Below are 19,123 nucleotides of genomic sequence, written 5' to 3' on the forward strand. Positions count from 1 at the left end.
GATCTGTCTGAAAACGGTTAAACGCTTTCTAAGATTCTGTTTAAATGAATGTAACTCTTCCTTTTTTTAAAACCACAATATAGATTTTGCTGGTAAAATACAATCAAGATTGAGCACCAAAATAATTTTTTATTGTAAATCTATTCTAAAATGTTTTGTTCATAAGCCAAGAAAAAATCCATAGGAGCAAAGAAAATAATGTAATACACATAAAGAGATTGAATTAACATTGGGCAGACAGTTTTGAATGCAACATTTAATAATTTTTAATTTATCAGCTTTGCTATTAAATAAATAGATTTTCATTTTTAGGAGTTTTGCAAGCCTCGTACTATATATCTAGCATTCGCTCATTCATTTAAATGGGGTTTTTTGAAGCTTTTCTCTGTTCCTACAGCTGAGGCATGCCCTCAGCTAGAAGTTTCATTGCAAACTAGACCCCAAAACCCTCCCCAAGAAAATAAATGGAATTTCAAAGTGTAGGAAGAAAGTTTAATGAATGCAAACACTCCTAAAGTCTAAAAAAAATTTGAGAGTTTTACAACACCAGGGTCTCCAGTAGCATTCACCAGCTACTTAAAGGGAACCTTGACAGGTTCCTTTCAGCTACGATCCTCTGCATTCACATGACTCTTCCCTGAACCTTAGCCAAACCATTGTGATCTGCAAAGTTCTGAAAGAAAAAACTTTCCAGAAAGTCCTGAAGGAAAAAAAAATCAAAACCTGAATGTCTCATACCCTGCAGGACTGGAGCTGTGACTGGAAATCTTGCATACATTTACCTGGCCTCTCAGTTATGCGACATTGATTATATATGTTCAGCAAGAGGGAGACACTATCACCAACTCACTATCACTTCTCTATCTGGCAACCAAGAAGACAAATAATACAGTCACAATTATATTCACCTGTTAGAGTTTTAAAGAAAAATGTATCCTACAGCTCAGAGTACTAGTAGAAAGATGCGATTTTCACCCAACATCTGGAATATTGAAGCAATTCACTGCTGTGTCTCTTTCACCTAATAGGACAGAAAATGTTGAATTAAGTTACACGTTCCTGGAAATATCTGAAGTTCCTGTCTGAGAAAGTGTCAATGGATACCGCTTCTTAGCCATGGTGGTAAAGATGACACATGGTCTTCCTACATAAATCTGTGTGTTTCAATGGAGCTAGGTGGTCACTCAGTAAGACAGTAAGTAGATACAGTTCAGATAGGTAACCTACAAAAGGATACGGATTTTTGAACCACATTCTCTATTAGCGTGAGTGCAATAGCAGGCACCTGCATAAAGCACAATCCAGTGTGAAGAAAGGTTGCAGTGGCCTGATCACTGCCCTGCCCAAAGGTACTGAACCCACAGAGGTAGCACAGACCTCATTCATCCACAGGCTAGGGCAATGTTAAGACTCTGTACCCTTGGAAAGAGCTTAGCTCCTCTGAGCACTACATTCAGCTTCATGATATTTCTCAGATACATCCATCGTCCATTAGTACGATTACATATTCTGTTCTATAAAATCGTTAAACTAATGCACTATGTGCTAATGTAAAGACAGAAACATGCAAATATGCATACAAAAGAACCACAAAACATTGCACCAGAAATGGTAGTTTCATACATGAGAATAATCAAAGGAGAGGTCTATAAAGAAGAGCTTACATGAATTTATGTCATATGAGAGATGATGTAGATTTGCCTTCAGGAAGGTCTGTTCTGATGAACCATTGCCTTTAACCACTGTTTCTCCATTCCCTCTCCCTCTTCTAAACCATTTTCAGAAATTATTAAACTCCCTGTTTCATTCTTATTTTTATGATGATATTTGAAACCTGCCAGCCATTGTCATTTAAGATGTTTCCTGTCCTTCTGAGCATTTGTTTGGCTCTCATGTTTTTGAAGCAGCAGACTGTGGAAGCCTGTTATCTATGCACAGCAGTCAGGATAAATGCAAATGCTTAGTAGTGTACTAAACATGACCCTCTGATTTTGCAGATGGGAAGCAGAAGGATACTAAGCCATCCAAACGTAAGGCTGAATGACCTGTAATAGAACAATGGATGGTGGAAAAAAGTATCAAAAACCAAACCAGAAGAAAAAATACACATTAAACTGGAAAAAGCTATCCCTTTTCCATAAACACACTTGGAACGAATAACACCTAACCTTTTTATTCTTGGTTTCTTCCCCCTCCCTCCCTTACATTCCAAGAGAAGATCTGCCAACTTTTGGCCGTATCTGCTTCTCTTCTGCTGTTTGCCAGTATTAGTGCACTCTAGCACACATTCTTTCCTAAGACTTCAAGACGTGTCATTTGTAAGGTGTAACTGTTTAAAGAACCCAGCCACCCTTCCCTCCTTTGCTCATAGCAAGCTGGGTGGTATACAGCACATTCCAATATCCCAGCTTACACACTACGGGTTTGGTTGGAATCTTCAACTGAAAAGACCCTTGAACCAGACCTCACACTCCATGCCTTGTGTTACTGTAGATCACAAGGCCTTGCACCAATACCTCCGAATGCGTCTAATGCTCCCTTCATCCTAAAATATGCACTGAGGCAAACATACCTGTGTTTTCCTTACTGAAGCCTCCTGATGCAGAGCTTCAGTACTTCTAGTCTGTAAAGCATTTCTGAAATCTTAGATCTTCATCTGCTTACCATTACACAAATAAACAGAGGGTGAATTCACCTCTACGCAAAAGGTTAGCACAGTTTAACTGTTTGAGGATTGAAGTTGGACTCTGTGGTGAACAGGCTCTAGATAAAGGGCTGAGTTTTAACAAGAAAGATTAGTTAACACCACTCAAAAGAAAATATTGAGTGAGTTAGGCTATACAGTACCCACTCTTTGCATATAATAATGTGATAATGGGGTAAGATTCAGATCTAGTGTAAAATGAGTCAACACTAACAACTGTGCTAAAGCTATGTCCACTTCAAACAGGTCTTAATCTGTCTCTGGAGCAGCAAGAAACATAAATCTCGATCAGCTTTATTCCAAGACCGCCAATTTTAATGATAGCTTTGTTTATAAGAATAGCCCTCCTGTGGGAACGTCTTTCAAAGATCAAAAAACATGCCACACTGAGAGCTGTTAGAATATAGGTAAGAATTCTTGTGTCCTTCTATTTCTTTCTTTCTTTCCATCTCTTTTTTTCTTCAGGTGAGAAGGAAGCTTGCAAGGACCTGCCGAGTTATTTGCCTGGTGCCACCTCACTAACAGGGGAGTGAGGAACAGAACCAAGCACTCCCAATTGCTCACTGCCACTCTCTAATATAGCAGCATCTTCAGCCACAAAGCTCCGAACTTGTGTTTTGAAGGAATGTTATATGGGATGCAGAAGAGGAGCAGGGAACCACTGGCTGCATGAAGACTTTAGGTTTGGTTTATTATTATATCCAGCCACAAGGTAGATCAGATCCAGATGCAACTGCCTCAGCATTTGGTAGCGTTCAGCACTGGGGTCATGGTTCACTCGCTATTACGAGAATGGGCTCATGGCACATTTTGATGTACTTCCTACAATTGATACAGATTATTAGGTATGAGAAAGGAGAAAAGAACTATTGTGATTACAACATACAATAAACAGTAGGGGGTGCCTTGTTATATATCTCATTCTCCTGGAGGTAGTATTTAGCACATTTCTGCATTTAGGCAAACAACATTCTCTTAGAGGTCAAAAATCATTGTATAGTAATTAAGGATACTGACAAAGCCAAAAAATTGATAGTTAATACCATGTTTAGTCTTTCATTTAGGAGATTTTGCAGAGAAGAGTGTTACTGAAAACTAACTGCTGTTGACCATTGGAGAAATGAGGAAAGATACTATAATCTTATGCAATCCCAGGCTTGGTCTGTTCCCTTGACCTGGATTAACCTTTTTCCTTTTATCTGTATTTTAATTCCAGACACATCGCTTGAATGCAACTGTATCCAGGTCTCTGCTAAAACCTCTAATGAGCAACACTAAGGTCAGTGGAAATAAGTTTGAACTCTATTAATATTTCATACAAATACTGTAGGGATTCTTGAATCTCCCATAATCATTAGTGATTTTGTTCTCCATTGAGCTGTTCAGCATCTGGCTGTATATTTTTTTTAAATGGTTAGCTTTCAAGAGCTATTTAAAACACATGTTTCTTCTTCTGAACTTACTATTTACAGGCACACACACTGCACAAAGGCTGCACAGAACTGGGCCCAATTTTCTTTCGCAAAAGAGAAGTAAACAGCAAAATGTCCATTAAAATTTTAGTCTAAATATTTCTATGCTTTCTTGAGTGAAAAAAGGATAAATTTATATATAGCACACTTTCACTACTCTTACATTATGACTAACTACTGTTAATAGACTAATGAAATACCAACTGTGCATTCTGTCCATTTATTACAGCACACTCAAATGTATAGTTTTATGCAATCAATATTAACAAAGATCACGTCCATTAAAATGTGCACACTGCTCTGTAGACTGAATACAGCGCATAAAACTTGTTGGCTTTAATCAATAAAAAGCCCAGAGCTGCACAAAAATTGCTGGGTCATGAAATTACAAGCTATTAAACTTGTTTTTTTTTAAATAAATCTTTTTTTTATGTGGGCATGAGTAGCTAATTTTTTTATAAATTATTAAGTGTTATTTTCATTGTTTGAATCATATTAATACCTAGGGGACTTATTAATGGACAAGGACTCCAGCTGCTTTGTTTGCAGTAGATGCTCACATAAAAGTGAGAAATTCCCTTACGTGGTGTCTTTGACTTACTTTTAAAACCATTCAAAACTGGTTTGGATAAAGGCCACGTGGGTAAGGCCAATATTGCTCCATGGACTGAAAATTGGCTGGCAGACAGGATGCCATGACCCGTAATGAGCATACAGTGAGGGTCAGACTGATGGGGCCAGATTAGGGGTAATATGGACAAGATTGTCTGTGAACTGAAGCTCCCAGAAGGCATGCGGTATAAAGCTGGATGCTTGGAAAGGTAACAGTGTCATGCAGCAGTGAGTGCGAGCAAAAACAAGGGTCTAGGACTCAGATGTTATTAATCTCGGAGACATATCCTAACTTCTTACCTGGAAAGAAGACAGCTGCCAGACTACACAGTCTTGATCTATGAAATGCAGAAATTCCTTCTAGGCTTTGGTTTAGCTTCTGCTTGTATCTAATAGAACGAAAGAGAAACCATACCCTCCAAAAAGAAAGCAGGCTGGGAGAAGACATTTTGGTTGTAACACCTAGGCTTGAGGAGGAAGACATGATAGCAGCCAGGGTCCCAGTAAGAAAGGGCTTCTGCACCTTTATAGATGATTATTGCAGCAGTTGCCTCAAAAGTCAAGTTCCAAAGTTTTGAAATTGCAGGATGTTGAGGGCCCGTAAGGCTGGTTAGAAGGGACTAAGGCTTTTCACTGGTCTGAATCTAGTCCACCTCAGTACTGATGAGTGCCTGAAAGTTAATCCTATGATGAATGGTCTTCACAAAGTTGGCTGTTCCTTGTCCACATCAAAACTGGCATGAAACAGCAGTCTCAATAAAAGATCAGAGGAACGTGAGACAACTTAGGCTATCACCCTTGCAGATTGTGTTTGGGGTGCATTCCTGGGGCTCTGGGGGAGGCTTCTAATGCCACTAACATCTTTCCTTTTCACATGCACTGAGATAAAGACAGCAAGTTATCAGGGAGTGAAGCATTAACACCAAGTGTGTCCTGAAGACTAACTGAACACTGTATGCAGCACCCTGAAATAACATGAGATAAAATGACATCCAATAAGACAAAAACACAATATATGTTAACAAGGCAGAGGCTTCCTGTAATTCCATTCCAAATAAGTTTTTAGTTTTTCCCTAGATTTTCCCTATATTTTTAAAATAATATTTTCATTCTGAAAGAGATTACCAGTATAGAAAAATTTTGCCTGAACAGATAAACCTCTGTGAAGCTGCAAGTGACAACAAAAGGGACTGAAAATGAGATGTGTCATGCATTCCTATGACTAGGAATCACTGTATTGCCTATTCTATTATGAATGAGCATGAATCATGCCTCACTTGTTTACGATGAAAATATAGCTTTAGAGAATTGAAATGTCAATTTCAGTAAAGTAAGGATTTACTAAAACAAACTAATTTTCTCCCTTGCTCTTTAGAATTGCCCAATGGTTTTCTCACTTTGGACTTGTCAAGGTTTTCCCCGCAATGTTTCTAAATTCCTGTTTTACAGCTTAATATAACACATGTTAATTTCATTTTTGAAAGTCAGAGTATACCAGTAGGATTTGAGGTCAATAGTAAGTTAGCTACATACCCAGAAAGTCAAATAATTTTAGAAGTTTGTGGAGTTTTTTTGCATACCTGAAAAAAGTTTAGTCAAAAAAAACCCTGAGGAACCTTCAGGATTCAACCATTTGATTTCAACTGGTCTGCAGGTAAAGCCTGAAAATAACGTGTTGGAGACCAGTTTCAAAACATATTGTGAAGCCATGGATGATATTTCTACACTAACAAGGAGCTAACAGAGTCATGAGTACACAAAAAGGAGTATATGGCTTCTACTGGATTATGCGAATGTACAACTAAAATAATTTAAAAAATCTTACCGTATTCAGGCTAGCATCTACCTGTGAGCTGCAGAAGATAATCCTTGTTAGTATAGATTCTCTAAGCAGTAAAGAAAAACCCATGATATCTGCCAGTGCTGCACCAACACATTACACACTGCAGCTGTATGAAACCAATGGAGCTATCAACAAACATGACATGGGTTAACTGAAACCAGAATTTTGCATTCTCTTCTTTTAAAACAAGAGGGACACCAGATATCTTTTTTATTTTATTTTATAAATCAATAATTTTATAAACATACAAATAAACCAAATATATGACATTTGTGTTGAAATATCATCTCAAGGTTTCACACTAAAGATTATTTTGAGTTTAGTGCTGAGTTCAGGAAACATTTAAAACTCAAAACACCCTAATTACAAAAACATATCAGCTCAATTTTCCTATCCTGTTCTGTAAAGAATACTATCTAATTTAAAATTAGATCCTTAGGCTGAAGTAAAGCAAAGTAAATAAAACACAGGCTAGAACATGAAACTAATTTGTAAGGAGCCTGAAATACCTTTGTTCAGACAAGATTCAGAGTTACAAATCTTTATTCCCTTGGATTGGGGAAACTTCCAGCTAAATGTTGGCTGCCATTCTATAAAACACTCTTATTTTAAGCACACAAACATATTTCACCAGAGATAATCAAAGTGCAAGGATCAAAGTAATTTTACACTCTAGCTCTCATAGAAATAAAATGCTTTACCGAATCAGGGCCTTTACACCTGGACTCTCTTCCCATCAAAATACACAAGCTCAGTAACGAACTGTGAAAGACCAGAGAATCCAAACCAGATGCTTTTAACAATGTCAATGAAATTAAACTATACTGAACTTAAAATCAAATCTACTAAATACTAATAGTTCAACCTAGTGGTTGCCCTCTCCTGAACACAGTTTAGTATGCCAACTCCTCTCAACGATTTGTCTTTCCTTGGAAGTACCCTTGTTGCCATTATTCACGCAAGAGAATGCATCTTCATTGCTACTAGTTCCAACTAAACCTCTGGAAATGCCTATTTTACCAGTTTATTCTGAATTCAGAACTGATATGATTAGAAAACAAACTCAGCAATTCAAAACCACCAGCAAAAATCACTTTTGAGGATAAGCAAGTCACAACTCTACACAACACACCATTATAATTTTTGTAATTCAGACACCTTGGGCTTAATGTTCTTACTGTTTACACCAACACAAATCAGAACTGACTCTGCAAAGTTACTCCAGTGTGTAACTGTTTTGGACAAGAGGTAGAAGCCTTTCAATGCTCTTTCCCATCATGGGCCTACAGAGCTGGTAACCAAATGCCAACATCCCGTAACTCCCTGGCAGGATTCTAAAAAAACAAAGAGCAGGATGGTAAACACACAATTTAATAACATTTGCCACTATTATCCAGCTAATTAATTACAAGGAACACTAGTGGTGGGCACCGTAGGGGAGTTTAAAGAAGATGTCTGATAGTTACAGTAGAAGGCTTCAAAGACAGAGGACTGAGAGATCCCTTACAGTGAAAACATCATTAGTAATCTAGTTGATTTCCAGATATCTTCCAAAACTTTCTGAAAACAGCCTTAAGAAGTCAAGACCAGTGGTGAAAATCACTTGAGATGATAAACAACTAAGCTATAACTCTGTATACAACAGAGTTATATAAGTTATATAAGTTCTTAGTAAATAACTGGGAGGGAACTGTAGCTGTTCAAAAGCCAATCACAAGAAAAATTGGTGTTGTTTTCCAATTGTTCCCATGGATTTTATCAGGCAGCACAGATCAGTTACGTGGAAGTCAGTCCAAACTGAGGTGAGTTTTTTTGGTTGTTTGTCCAACTCCTCCTTTTCTTTTGGAGCAGCAACTGGCTGGATGTCTTTCCCCACATGAAGTCCTATATAATGGACCAGGTTTTGCTGCCAGACACAGTTCTGTGAGGCAAGGATAGCTCCAGCACGTGCTTCCCTGCAGGGCTGAAAGCAGACTCAGGCCTACTGCCTCAGTCCAGAAACAATCCTGGAATGCTCTGAAGCACCAGTGCAGTCTGGAAAATTCAATGGAAGAATCGCCTTTCCCCTCAAATGTTACCTCTCACTCCACAGATGTGACCATCTTTAATACCAGATGCTCAGAAACTATCCTCCAGCCCACCAAATCTGAGAAATGCAAGACCTCATCTGGTGCTCGTTTACAGAAGCAGATACAAGCATATCTCTGGTGAAGTCCAAGAAGTTACGCTGGCCTGACAGCAGTGCTGGGGAGAGGCTTAAAATTGTCCATGAACAAGATTTTAATAAAAAGATTAGTTTTCAACTCATTTTCCTGCATCACCTTCTATTCCAGTTTCTCTGCAGTTGTCCTTGTGGCCCGTTTTCTAGGCAGTTTTCGGGACTCTGCATATATGTAAAGACCACTACTTGCAATAAACTCCATTAGAAAATGCTTAACTCTTACAAATCACCCACTTGTCTGTTTTTGCCTCAGTGTCCTTTTAGCAGGCAGTTAATGAAGTTAGCAGCGGTGACGCTTAAAGTGATACTTAGAGACTACTAATTGCTAATACATCGCTCACAGTAATTCTTCCAAGCAGAGATGACAGGGAAGGAGTGGCAAGGACTTCTCTGTTCCGTTTTGATTTGTGTGTGTTTTTTTATAAAGCAGATTTTAACACAAAAATGAGGGTTTCTTCAATGTTTCATGAGTTCCCATTCACTACTGACTTCATCCTTCCTCCTTTTCCCACTCAAATCCAGGCTCCTTCTAGTCTGGCTGCATCAGCAGGCTGGCTGGGGCACGCTCGCAGGGCTCCCTTTCCAGCAAGGGCTTGGGGTGGATGCTCCAGGGAGCCTGGGGAGGGTCCTTCGCTGCTCCCATGAGCTGGTGTGGTTTCACACCGACAGGAACATCTTGGTGACAGCCTCGTTCTTTCTTCTCTTCTACCAAAGTCTCTGATGCTTTGTTGTATATTATATGCTGTTCTTCCACTGGAGAAAACGGATACGTATTACTGAAAGCCACTTGAGAAGCTTCACAATAACTAAGCTAGAAGAAAGCTAATGGCAGCTTTGAGAGAGGAAAGCTATGAAAGAAAGCACAGAATCAGGTTCAGAAAATTACAAAACCAACTCATGTCAAAAGAACAAAAAAAAGAGGCAAAGAACTCGCTTCAGATTTTGTGAAATTACTTGTCCTAGGCAAATTTCATGGTTTTCTGTTCTGATATACAAGAACAGGAAAAGGCATGCCTATGACAGAAAGACTGTCTGCCTGGCAAAATTAAAGCCCCTGCTCCAAAGTCAAAAGGTCTTAGAATTCTCCACTGGCATGGTATAAGAACTTTCTTTAACATATTAGGAAAGACATCAGATTATTTGCCAGTCTTGTTCCCTAAAATGGTTGAACCACCTTAGCTAATATTTTCAACTAGGAAAAAAAAAATCAGACACCTGTCATGGGAAATTTCTGTTCCAATAGCTGCATCTGATAAAACTATAAATGAAAACAGAGCCTCCTAATGGGAAACATCAGGTTTCCTTCACTGGACCATACAGTTCTACACATGTTCACAATATTAGTCCAACCAAGTAAATATGAAGCATATTTTCTACTGATGAATGAAGTGACTTTCCAACATATGTCTAAGAACAGGATGGGCAATTTTGCAAATCTTGCAAGATACCTGCCCATTCAAGTATCCTCAAACTTTTGCCTTTGCATATTTCTAAATGGCTGATGCAAACTGGGTTCTCTAGTGGTTCTCCTCTGTAGTCAGGAGGTAAATACGGTAAATAAGACAAATGGTTAGTTTAGTCTTTCTCCATCAGTTCTCACCATCTGAGCAATCAGGAGATTCAGTTGCCATGTATGAGGCAGCATTTTCTAAAACTCAGTGGTCTAGCTGGTAACCTGTAGGCCATGGAAGCCTATTGTGTGCTTCTGTGCTGCCTGCTACCTTTGCACTGCTAATGGGAGGCACATCTTCATTGATCTCATCACTCCCCAAGCAGTCAAATACCTTGTTTAACACAGAAAGTAGAACTGCAGTTGCTGCTAGAGCGTAAACATTTTCTGGGGAGATCTTGACTCCTCACACCATACCAGTTATCCTGCCTGAATGAATAAGGACTATCAAAGTATACCTTTCCACGGATATACATTCATCATCAGTATGATGGGTATAACTTCACTTATTATGAAGCAAACCTGTGAAGTTCTATATAAATGCAAAAATGTGATATTATTATTATCACAAGAGGCATCTGGCTTCTTATGAGTGTGAAAGCACTGTTGTAGTGTAATTTCTCATGAATAATCACCAAAGTGAAGGACTGAATAGTCTCTTCAGAGCAATACAAACATAGCTTCTGCTGCGCACAGCAGCTTTAAACAGGCCAGAAATCCCGTTTTGATTTCTCTGTCCCCTCTATTAGCTGCTGCTCCTGCTGGTACAAAGGTGAGGAGAGATCTAATAACGAAGGAAATCTTACTCACCATATTCTGAAGGACAGGCAGGATGAGGATCTGCTGTCTCACACTCAATTAGATCAACCACTTCAGTCTCCAGAGAACCATTACACTCCTTAACAACCGCAAACTGCAAATACATACAATATGCACAAAATATACAGAGACCAAATCAATATAAAATGAACCGGTTTTCTGAAACCCAAGAGACAAACTAGAAGGGCCACACACTCCAACCACTGCAGAAGGAAAAAGGTCATCCTGGCTTCTGGGATGACCCTTCCCCTGCAGATAATTAAACATTTGAGTTGATGACAGCCCCGGTCTCTCTTTGGAAAGAGTGCGGTCCCAGTCTAGTAAAGCACTACCCATTCCCTTGCCTTGCAAATCAGCTTTTCCAGATGCAAGAACAGAAGTATGTGAAAATCAATCCTCTCTGTAGTACTGAGGGACACTTTTAAAGTATTAGAGAGACCCACAACCAGACAGCAGGAGACCCTGTCAGACACAGGGAAGAAAGCAAGCCTCCCCTTCTCGCTCTCAGCACCACCGGGGGGGTGCGGTTCCATCGTCCCACAGTGACAATGGAAGTGACACCTTAGAAGCAGAAGATGGGACCCTCTGGGGCAATGTGCTGAAATGACCAGGGGGAAAACAGATTAAAAGGGGTAGAGGAAAGCACTGTGAAACACTGTGCTCAAATAGCATAGAGGGAAAGAGGGAAACTCAGTAAAGGGAAGATGTCTAAAGAGAAGAGACAAGGAAGAAGATAAAACATCTGTAAATAGGATGTTCCAACAGAAGGACTGACAGCTTCAGTGGTCCAGGTGGATTGGTGGATTTATGTGGATAGATCACAGATGTAGCAGGTGTGACTATTTAGGCATCGGTTAATTTACATAAAATCGGTAGGTTTACAGCTGCTAACCCGCATGAGACAGACCCCTGGAGGAGATTCAGCCACACACAGTTCTGCAAATTGTCTTAGACTGTGCAAAGCAGAACACTTGCTGGATGAAAAGTCTCAGAATAGCATCAAAATCCAGGCGTGTGCAGAAGTTTACCAAGGCTTGCACATCCCTAGGACAAACATAGTCTGGCCTATGGAACTCTAATATGAATGTGAAAAAATACCCCAGCATACCTCAGCTAAGTGCAGCCTCATCTGGCAGAATAGAAGTAAAGAGAAAAGTGAATGACACCTGGACAGTTTATAGGTATAGTTTCAGTACCATGATACCTAGCATTTGATATGTGTGATAGCGTAAAATCTCGTTATCCTCTACATTAACCTAGATGGACAAGAACAAGAAAATCTTTGCATTCCCTCTCCCCAGCCTCACAAATGAGAAGTAGCACTGTGGGCTATAAAAGGAATTAATTTCTTGAGCTCTTCACAGTTACTGCATATACATAATCCAGTCCCCATATGAAGTCCTTCATTAGAATTATTAATGCTATGTAAATCAATACCACTCAAAAACCTACTCCAGTAACTTAAAAGGTGAGGAGCTATAGAGTTTTGTGTCCCCAGTGTAGTATAATCTCTTTTTTTACATAAGGCTAATAATCCACTTTAAGTGTATGCTAGAAATGGACAACTTTCTGCTGCTTTTTGTCACCTCTACAGTTTCTAACCTGAGTGCATGCATGTACGAAGCCCCAGAGAAATTAACACTCAATGGCTACACCAGCACAGAGAAAATCACGTGCATGAAACCACAGGAATCCATTACTGTGTAAGCAGCAATAATTAGCAAAGGGTCAATGATTTCCTCTTCCAGCCTGCAACAAGCCATTTGCAATAATTACTTTATTAATGTATTTGATGTCTCCCAGTGCAAGAACGCATGGTGGAATTTAACACGAGGGTGTAATAGATGAGTAGGTTGGATTTGTTTTTGTTGATTCAGTCCACTGCTTAGCTGTCTAATTATGCCGATATGCAGCAAAAATGTCATTGACCACTAGCATAAACTGTGGGGACAAAAGCAGGTGGGGACACAGCTGATGAGCTGCAGGCCTCCTAGAGCACTGCTCCCAGGCAACGAGCTGTGCTCAGTCCCAACAGACGCTTCTGACTCTCCCAGCCTCAGATATTGCGCAAGCTGTGTATTTTGTCTCTGCTGTGAACCAATGATGGCATCACCGCAATTCAGCACGTTTGCTGTCCAGCACCTGGAGGAACAAAGTGCTGGGAATAAAAGGTCCTCAAGCATACACAGGTGACCAGCTAAGGAACAACATGTCATAACCAGAGTCAGGTCAATTCAGTGCTCCTTACATACGTTTGATAGTGTGTTTCAGTGGCTAACCCACTCACAAATCCTGCCAGGCATGCAATCAAAACCATTTGCGAGGCCTTCTTCAGGTTGATCAAAAAACCTTGGATTTACACTATAAATATTCCATGATACTCAACCCCTCAAACAGACTCCCAAGTAGAACAAACTCATCTCTTTCTGGACTCAACAATTTGGAGCAGAGTCAAACTTCAGGCCCTTTAAAGTCAAGTTCTTTTGTGAACATAACTATATGCACATTTCTTGTACCTTTCCAGCTACTGCTGGGTGTGGAAAGCTTTAAAACCTTGCAGTAACACCTATAATAGAAAAACATGTGTGCAGTTACCCCACAACAGAACAGGTCAGCACAACCAGATCATGATAGCAATTCTGCGTACACCAGTACATAACTGGTATTTTATATTCCCTCCCAAACTGCCCCAAAACATCCTGGCTGTTTTTCTTTACAAGGCAGCAGCCTCTACTACAAAGACATTTAATTTCATCAACCCCACAAATAAAGTTCAACATCTCATGTAGCACACACAATACTTGGCTTCCAAGAAGGCTTTTTTATGGAGGGCATACTTTCCTGTGAAAATAGCTCTGTGATATGCCATGTCATCACATTGCCATTTCCTTAATTTAGAACACAGTTCCCCAACTGTTGTGTTCAAAGCTAACAATAACACTGGCTAATGGCTGCAATACATCCAGGCAGCTGTGAACTTTGAGGGATAACAATGAGGTAAGATGAACTAGGGTTCACAGCAAAGCACTTGATGACTTCTAGCAGTTATTTAATATATTTAAGATGTGAATTATTTGATGGATAATCTCAAGTGGATCCCTAACACTCTTTGATCCTTCCTGCTTCCCTCTCCACTCCACATTAATATAGTTACCCGAGACTTGTTGCCAGTAGGTGTCACGTTCTCATTGTCAGTGTGGCTGCTGGTATCTCTTACCACTTCTGCACAGAGATTCTTCTTATACAAGTTTTGACTTCTGCAACAGAACAAAAGCTGAAACAAATTATTTTGCTTTGGTAGGAGCAGATGCTGCTTCCTTTCGCGCATTATTCTATAGGTATTTACAGCAGGGACATACATTTTGTTTTCTTGCATTGGTTTGAAAGGGTGTATTACTGTCAATTACCGCACAGTGGTTAAAACAAACAGCTTATCAGAAACAGAAGTCAGTAAGAAGTGAAACAATATTTGTTCTCATATGCCATCTGTAAAGGGTCATTCATCAGAAAAAACAAAAGGTCTCATAATTTTAACTACCCCCTTCCCTTGTATTATTCTATTTATAATACATTCCTCGTATAAAGATTCAGGTTTCAGCCAATACAATGAACAGTGTTTGTGGGTGAAGCTCAGAAATAAAAACCCGACTGTATTTTTGTACACCATTGATAGTTACAACTATGAAAGTCACTTGTATATTCATCTGCATTATTTATTAAAACCAACAATTTCAGAAATTACTATGAAATAAACAAATTGAAAGCCTCAAAAAGCTTGAAACTAAGACATTTCCAGGAAAAAGCATGACCAACAGAATTAGCTGTTTAATTAGCTGATTACCCCAACACAGAAAACATGGTCATAAGAAAAAGAGCTCATTTGAGCTCCTTGAGATCCAAATCGCTACCTCTTCACTGACCTTACATACATGTTTTTTCTCCTCCTAGATATCAGCTAACAAAATTAATGTTACACTCTTCAGATTCCGGAAGTCTGAAGTTATAATATCCTTCTACCTGATCTATTTTAAATGAAGTTTAATATACATGTACCAAAGAAAATAGGAAATTTCCTTTTATTTCTACATCACATTGAGTTATGAATTGGGAAAGTGCATCTGCCACAATTGTCTTATGTTACTCCCTTCATGAAAATGTAAATAAAATTTCCTTTTTGCTAGAAATGAGAAAGATCATGTCTCCACCACGGATTTTCTCCCCAGATACTCTATAACATGTTCCTGTGTATTCAAACATTTAAAAAAAGTAACTGTCTCCGGTGGAGGATAGAACTGGGACTGCTAATAAGACATCAAATAGAAGTCAGATCTGAGGGTATATCCACAGATGAGAATAATGAGAAATAAGGTATATTAGTCCATTTTGACTTTTCCTGGCAAGGCTGCTGTTCATGTTTTGCCACCTGGATGTGCCCGTTCCACACTGCAGCTCATAGTGCTGACAGAACTTGAGCCCATTACTCGGGAGTTGTAAAATCCATTGTACCGAGCTCACACAGAGGCACGGTTCACAGCACGATGCCCTGCTCAAGAAGATCACTAATTCTACATCTCACTTTACAGCATGCAGAGCAACAGATGCCAGATGGACTTGGTGGCCATGGGAGTCTTCACGTGTGACTGAGCATGAGTAGTCGAGGCAGTGAAGTCCATCTGACCAAGTGTGGGCAAGAGGCCAAGAATTTCTCAATCCTAATCCCAGTCCTGCTGCCGATTTTGGCACGGCCTTGGCCAATTTAAGTGAAGGGGTTGTGGGTGTTAAATCTGTGATTCAGATTTTTTGTTGACACAAAAGAGCTGTTTCCTTGCTTCCGAAGGAAGACAGGAAACTTGGCATATTATATAGTCAGACTACATAAACCTGACATTAAGAATAACACAACAGTCTTCAGCAAACTACAGTCATTGAACAAACCAACACAATACTTTGGTATTCTTGGCCTTTAGTTCACACATTTTTCAGACTGGCATGTGTAGACCTACAGCTTCTTTTCCTCCAATTAAAAGGAGATCGGTGTCTCCATTTTACAGGGGAAGGAACAGGACTGTTACAGACTTAATCGGTACGTTTCAAAACACAGTAGATTATGTGAATAAGCAGTATAGCAATTTCAACCCAAATACTGATTTCCAGACTCCAGTTAAACAAGGATTTTAGGTCAGTAGTTTCATTTTGCTCTAGTTAGCCTAGTAATAGCTGCAGTACAAATTCAGTCATGCATGTAATTGAAAACTTGTTGTTGAGGTAAATAGTTATATTGATCAAAAGCATTTGGCAAGAAAGAAAGGTAAATCAGGGAGAAATGACAAAAGAGAGAGGAAGGGAAGAAAATTAATATCTTCACACCTTAAAACCAGCCACATTCTGGTGATTTTTCATGACAGTTTATATGACATATAGGGGAAATATAAGAATCTCACAATTTGTCTATTCTGTATGTATCATTCCACTGATTAGCACTGAATCCGAGGTCATGAGAACAAACCAGGCTACATTTCGCTCTAATTATGGACTGCTACCATTACTTAACAGAAACTAAGAAACACGGCAGCTTCTCTACTTTTATGGACTAAATATGCTAGGAACCATTAAATAAGAATGGAAAATATTAGCTTCCATAGTTAACTTCTTTCATAGCTTAACTTTTTATGCCTAGGAGAGTCTAATTTTAAAATTAATGTAAAACACAAACAAAACCCCTGCACACAGAGGGCAGGTCAGCATGCAGTAAGAGACTCTTGATTTGGCTGCTGTCTGGCTTTTTGTTTGTTTACTTTTAAATATGAATATGCATTTAAACAAGAGCCTCAGAGAACAGTTATGTGCCAAGGTCATAGGCAAAAGACTCTAACTTATTAAATGCTGAATACTTTCCAGTCCAAGGGACATTGATGACATTTAATTTAACATCAGACTGGGTTCTTAAATAGTGACTGTAGGGATTCTTTCTGCCATAAGAAGAATCCCAAACCTGCACAATTCATCACAGGCATGGAAAATGCCAGAGAGCACTTTTACAACAGATGTGTCTTAGGCTCACATCCCTGATTTTGCTCTTTCTACTGCCAGGAAAACTCCTTTCATGTCCGTTGCTGGAGGCATCTCTGTGGAAGTTTGCTTTTGGACGATTAGTACGCTGCTTTTCTCAACATCAAGGAAACTTTCAGTGCCACTCTACACTGAAAGGGAAGCAAAAGTAAAGAAATGGGATAGCTAGCAGAGACGAACCAAACCCTACCACGACAGTTTCAGACATCTAGCGCTCTTAAGCGAAGCCAACGAAGAAGTAAATAGCATGCTCCTGAACTCTCTCATCAATACAAATTATGGCTCCTCTTTAAACCTAGTAAGGTCTATTTTTCTTCCCCCCAGACACATGTCACTTACTAATACCAACGCAAATACTGCAGGCAAGGGACATGCCAGAACTTTCTAAACTAATCATAGATGCAATTACTGAAAATCAAAAGAGTAGCAAGGATGATAGGGTGATTTCCACCAGCTGAGGAACAGCTCACGTTCTTTGCCGTGAGCCCTCTGTGAAAGTCAGCAGCTCCTTGGTCCCTGTGCACCCCTTCGCAGTGGGTGTTTGAAAGCACTACCTGTGGCAGTAAGCAGCCAGGGACCCCAGCAGGAGCAGGAAGACCAGCACCGCTATGCACACTGCGATGGTGATGTTCCGCATCTTCACCCGCTCAGCTTGCTGCTGCTCCCACCACTCCAGGTCGCTGAACTGGCACCGCTCCCCCACATAGCCCGTGATACAGCTGCCAAAAGGAAGCAAACACACTTTGTAACGGGCGGCAGAGGAAAAACCCCAGATCATCATTTCAGTCACTTTGTGTATTGATTTATCATTGGCAACTGCTAAGGAAATACCTGGTTGAATTTAGTAGTGGTGAAGATAAAATTATTTTAAAGGAATGGCTGTCAAAACCTGTAGAATTCAATATTAAAGACTTTTTTTTTTACTGTAAAGCTAGTGAATCACCTATAGAATTACACAGAGAGATTATAAATTCCAGATTCCCATGGGTAAAGAATAGAAAAAATAATTTTCTCTTAACTCCTGCTGTATGATTAGTGTTTCCCTAAGATTTTTCCACTTAACTGTTCCCAACAGCAAGCTTCTCTTTCTTTGAAATAGGCAATATAGGACTTACTCATATTTTCAGAGTGAGTTGGTTAAGTGAATCAAATTTTAATCTGAATCCTTACTTTAAAATAAAAGACAAATGAAAGTACTTAAAAAAAACCCCTCATATGCATTTGAAATATCTTCATAATTTAGTTTTAATACAAGCTGCTTCTGTAGGCAGTTTTTATTTGTGTGTTTTTACCACTGTAAAACCAAACAGAGAAATACCTTACCAGTGCATGCAACTCTCAAATTAAAATTACTAGAAAGTGAGAAATACATCAAAAAGAATCAGCCTAGTTTTACTGTCCAAGGTGAGAGGCACAAAAATTAGAAATAATAAACATTAAAAATGAAGTCTACTCAATTCATAACAATCTCTCAGCAATGTAGGCTCAAATCCTTCTCACAATTATTGGCCTAGTTTTACCCAAGTCAAAAGACCTAGTTAAATGAGCAATAGAAGCAGGATTTGACCTGCAGCAGCCTTTACCCAATGTCCTGAAAACGTTATATCAGCATTCATTATTAAATCAGGCACAAGCACGCTCATTCTGTCACAGATTGGAATGCATATATGTTGGCAGGCAGAAAAATGCTAATTTTTTAATATAAGATCACAATAAATTCCATACAAGCCAGAAGATCTACTTTCTAGTGTAAGAGCTTTTATCAATTAAAATACAAATCACATGTGGTATGTGATTTTTGCTAGACAACCTTTTTCCATGACACCGTTTTGGTATTTAATATATTACAGCCTGCATGAATGAATGCTGCCATCTAGTGAGAATTCAGTAATGTGAGACTTCAGCAAGGTCCACACACAAACCCTGGCTCCCA

At 39.3% G+C, this 19,123-nt stretch overlaps 1 protein-coding gene across 3 annotated transcripts in view; it reads right to left on the reverse strand.

The window, feature by feature from the left end:
- Window positions 1-6,833: 6,833 nt before the first annotated feature.
- Window positions 6,834-19,123, reverse strand: part of EGF (epidermal growth factor) — a 61,351-nt gene continuing 49,061 nt past the window's right edge. Inside the window, exons 21-24 of one of the 3 annotated variants that reach the window (XM_075421335.1) lie at window positions 17,745-17,909; window positions 14,276-14,378; window positions 11,113-11,215; window positions 6,834-9,605 (exon numbers count right to left, since the gene is read on the reverse strand). In XM_075421335.1, coding sequence (XP_075277450.1) covers window positions 9,382-9,605; window positions 11,113-11,215; window positions 14,276-14,378; window positions 17,745-17,909 — 595 coding nt within the window. In that variant the 3' untranslated portion in view covers window positions 6,834-9,381. Of the gene's footprint in view, window positions 9,701-11,112; window positions 11,216-14,275; window positions 17,322-17,744; window positions 17,910-19,123 lie in introns of those variants that run through there. The other 2 variants (XM_075421336.1, XM_075421337.1) reach the window with 2 other exon arrangements.

The sequence above is a fragment of the Opisthocomus hoazin genome, chromosome 5 (assembly GCF_030867145.1).
Source record: "Opisthocomus hoazin isolate bOpiHoa1 chromosome 5, bOpiHoa1.hap1, whole genome shotgun sequence".
Taxonomy (NCBI): Eukaryota; Metazoa; Chordata; class Aves; order Opisthocomiformes; family Opisthocomidae; genus Opisthocomus; species Opisthocomus hoazin.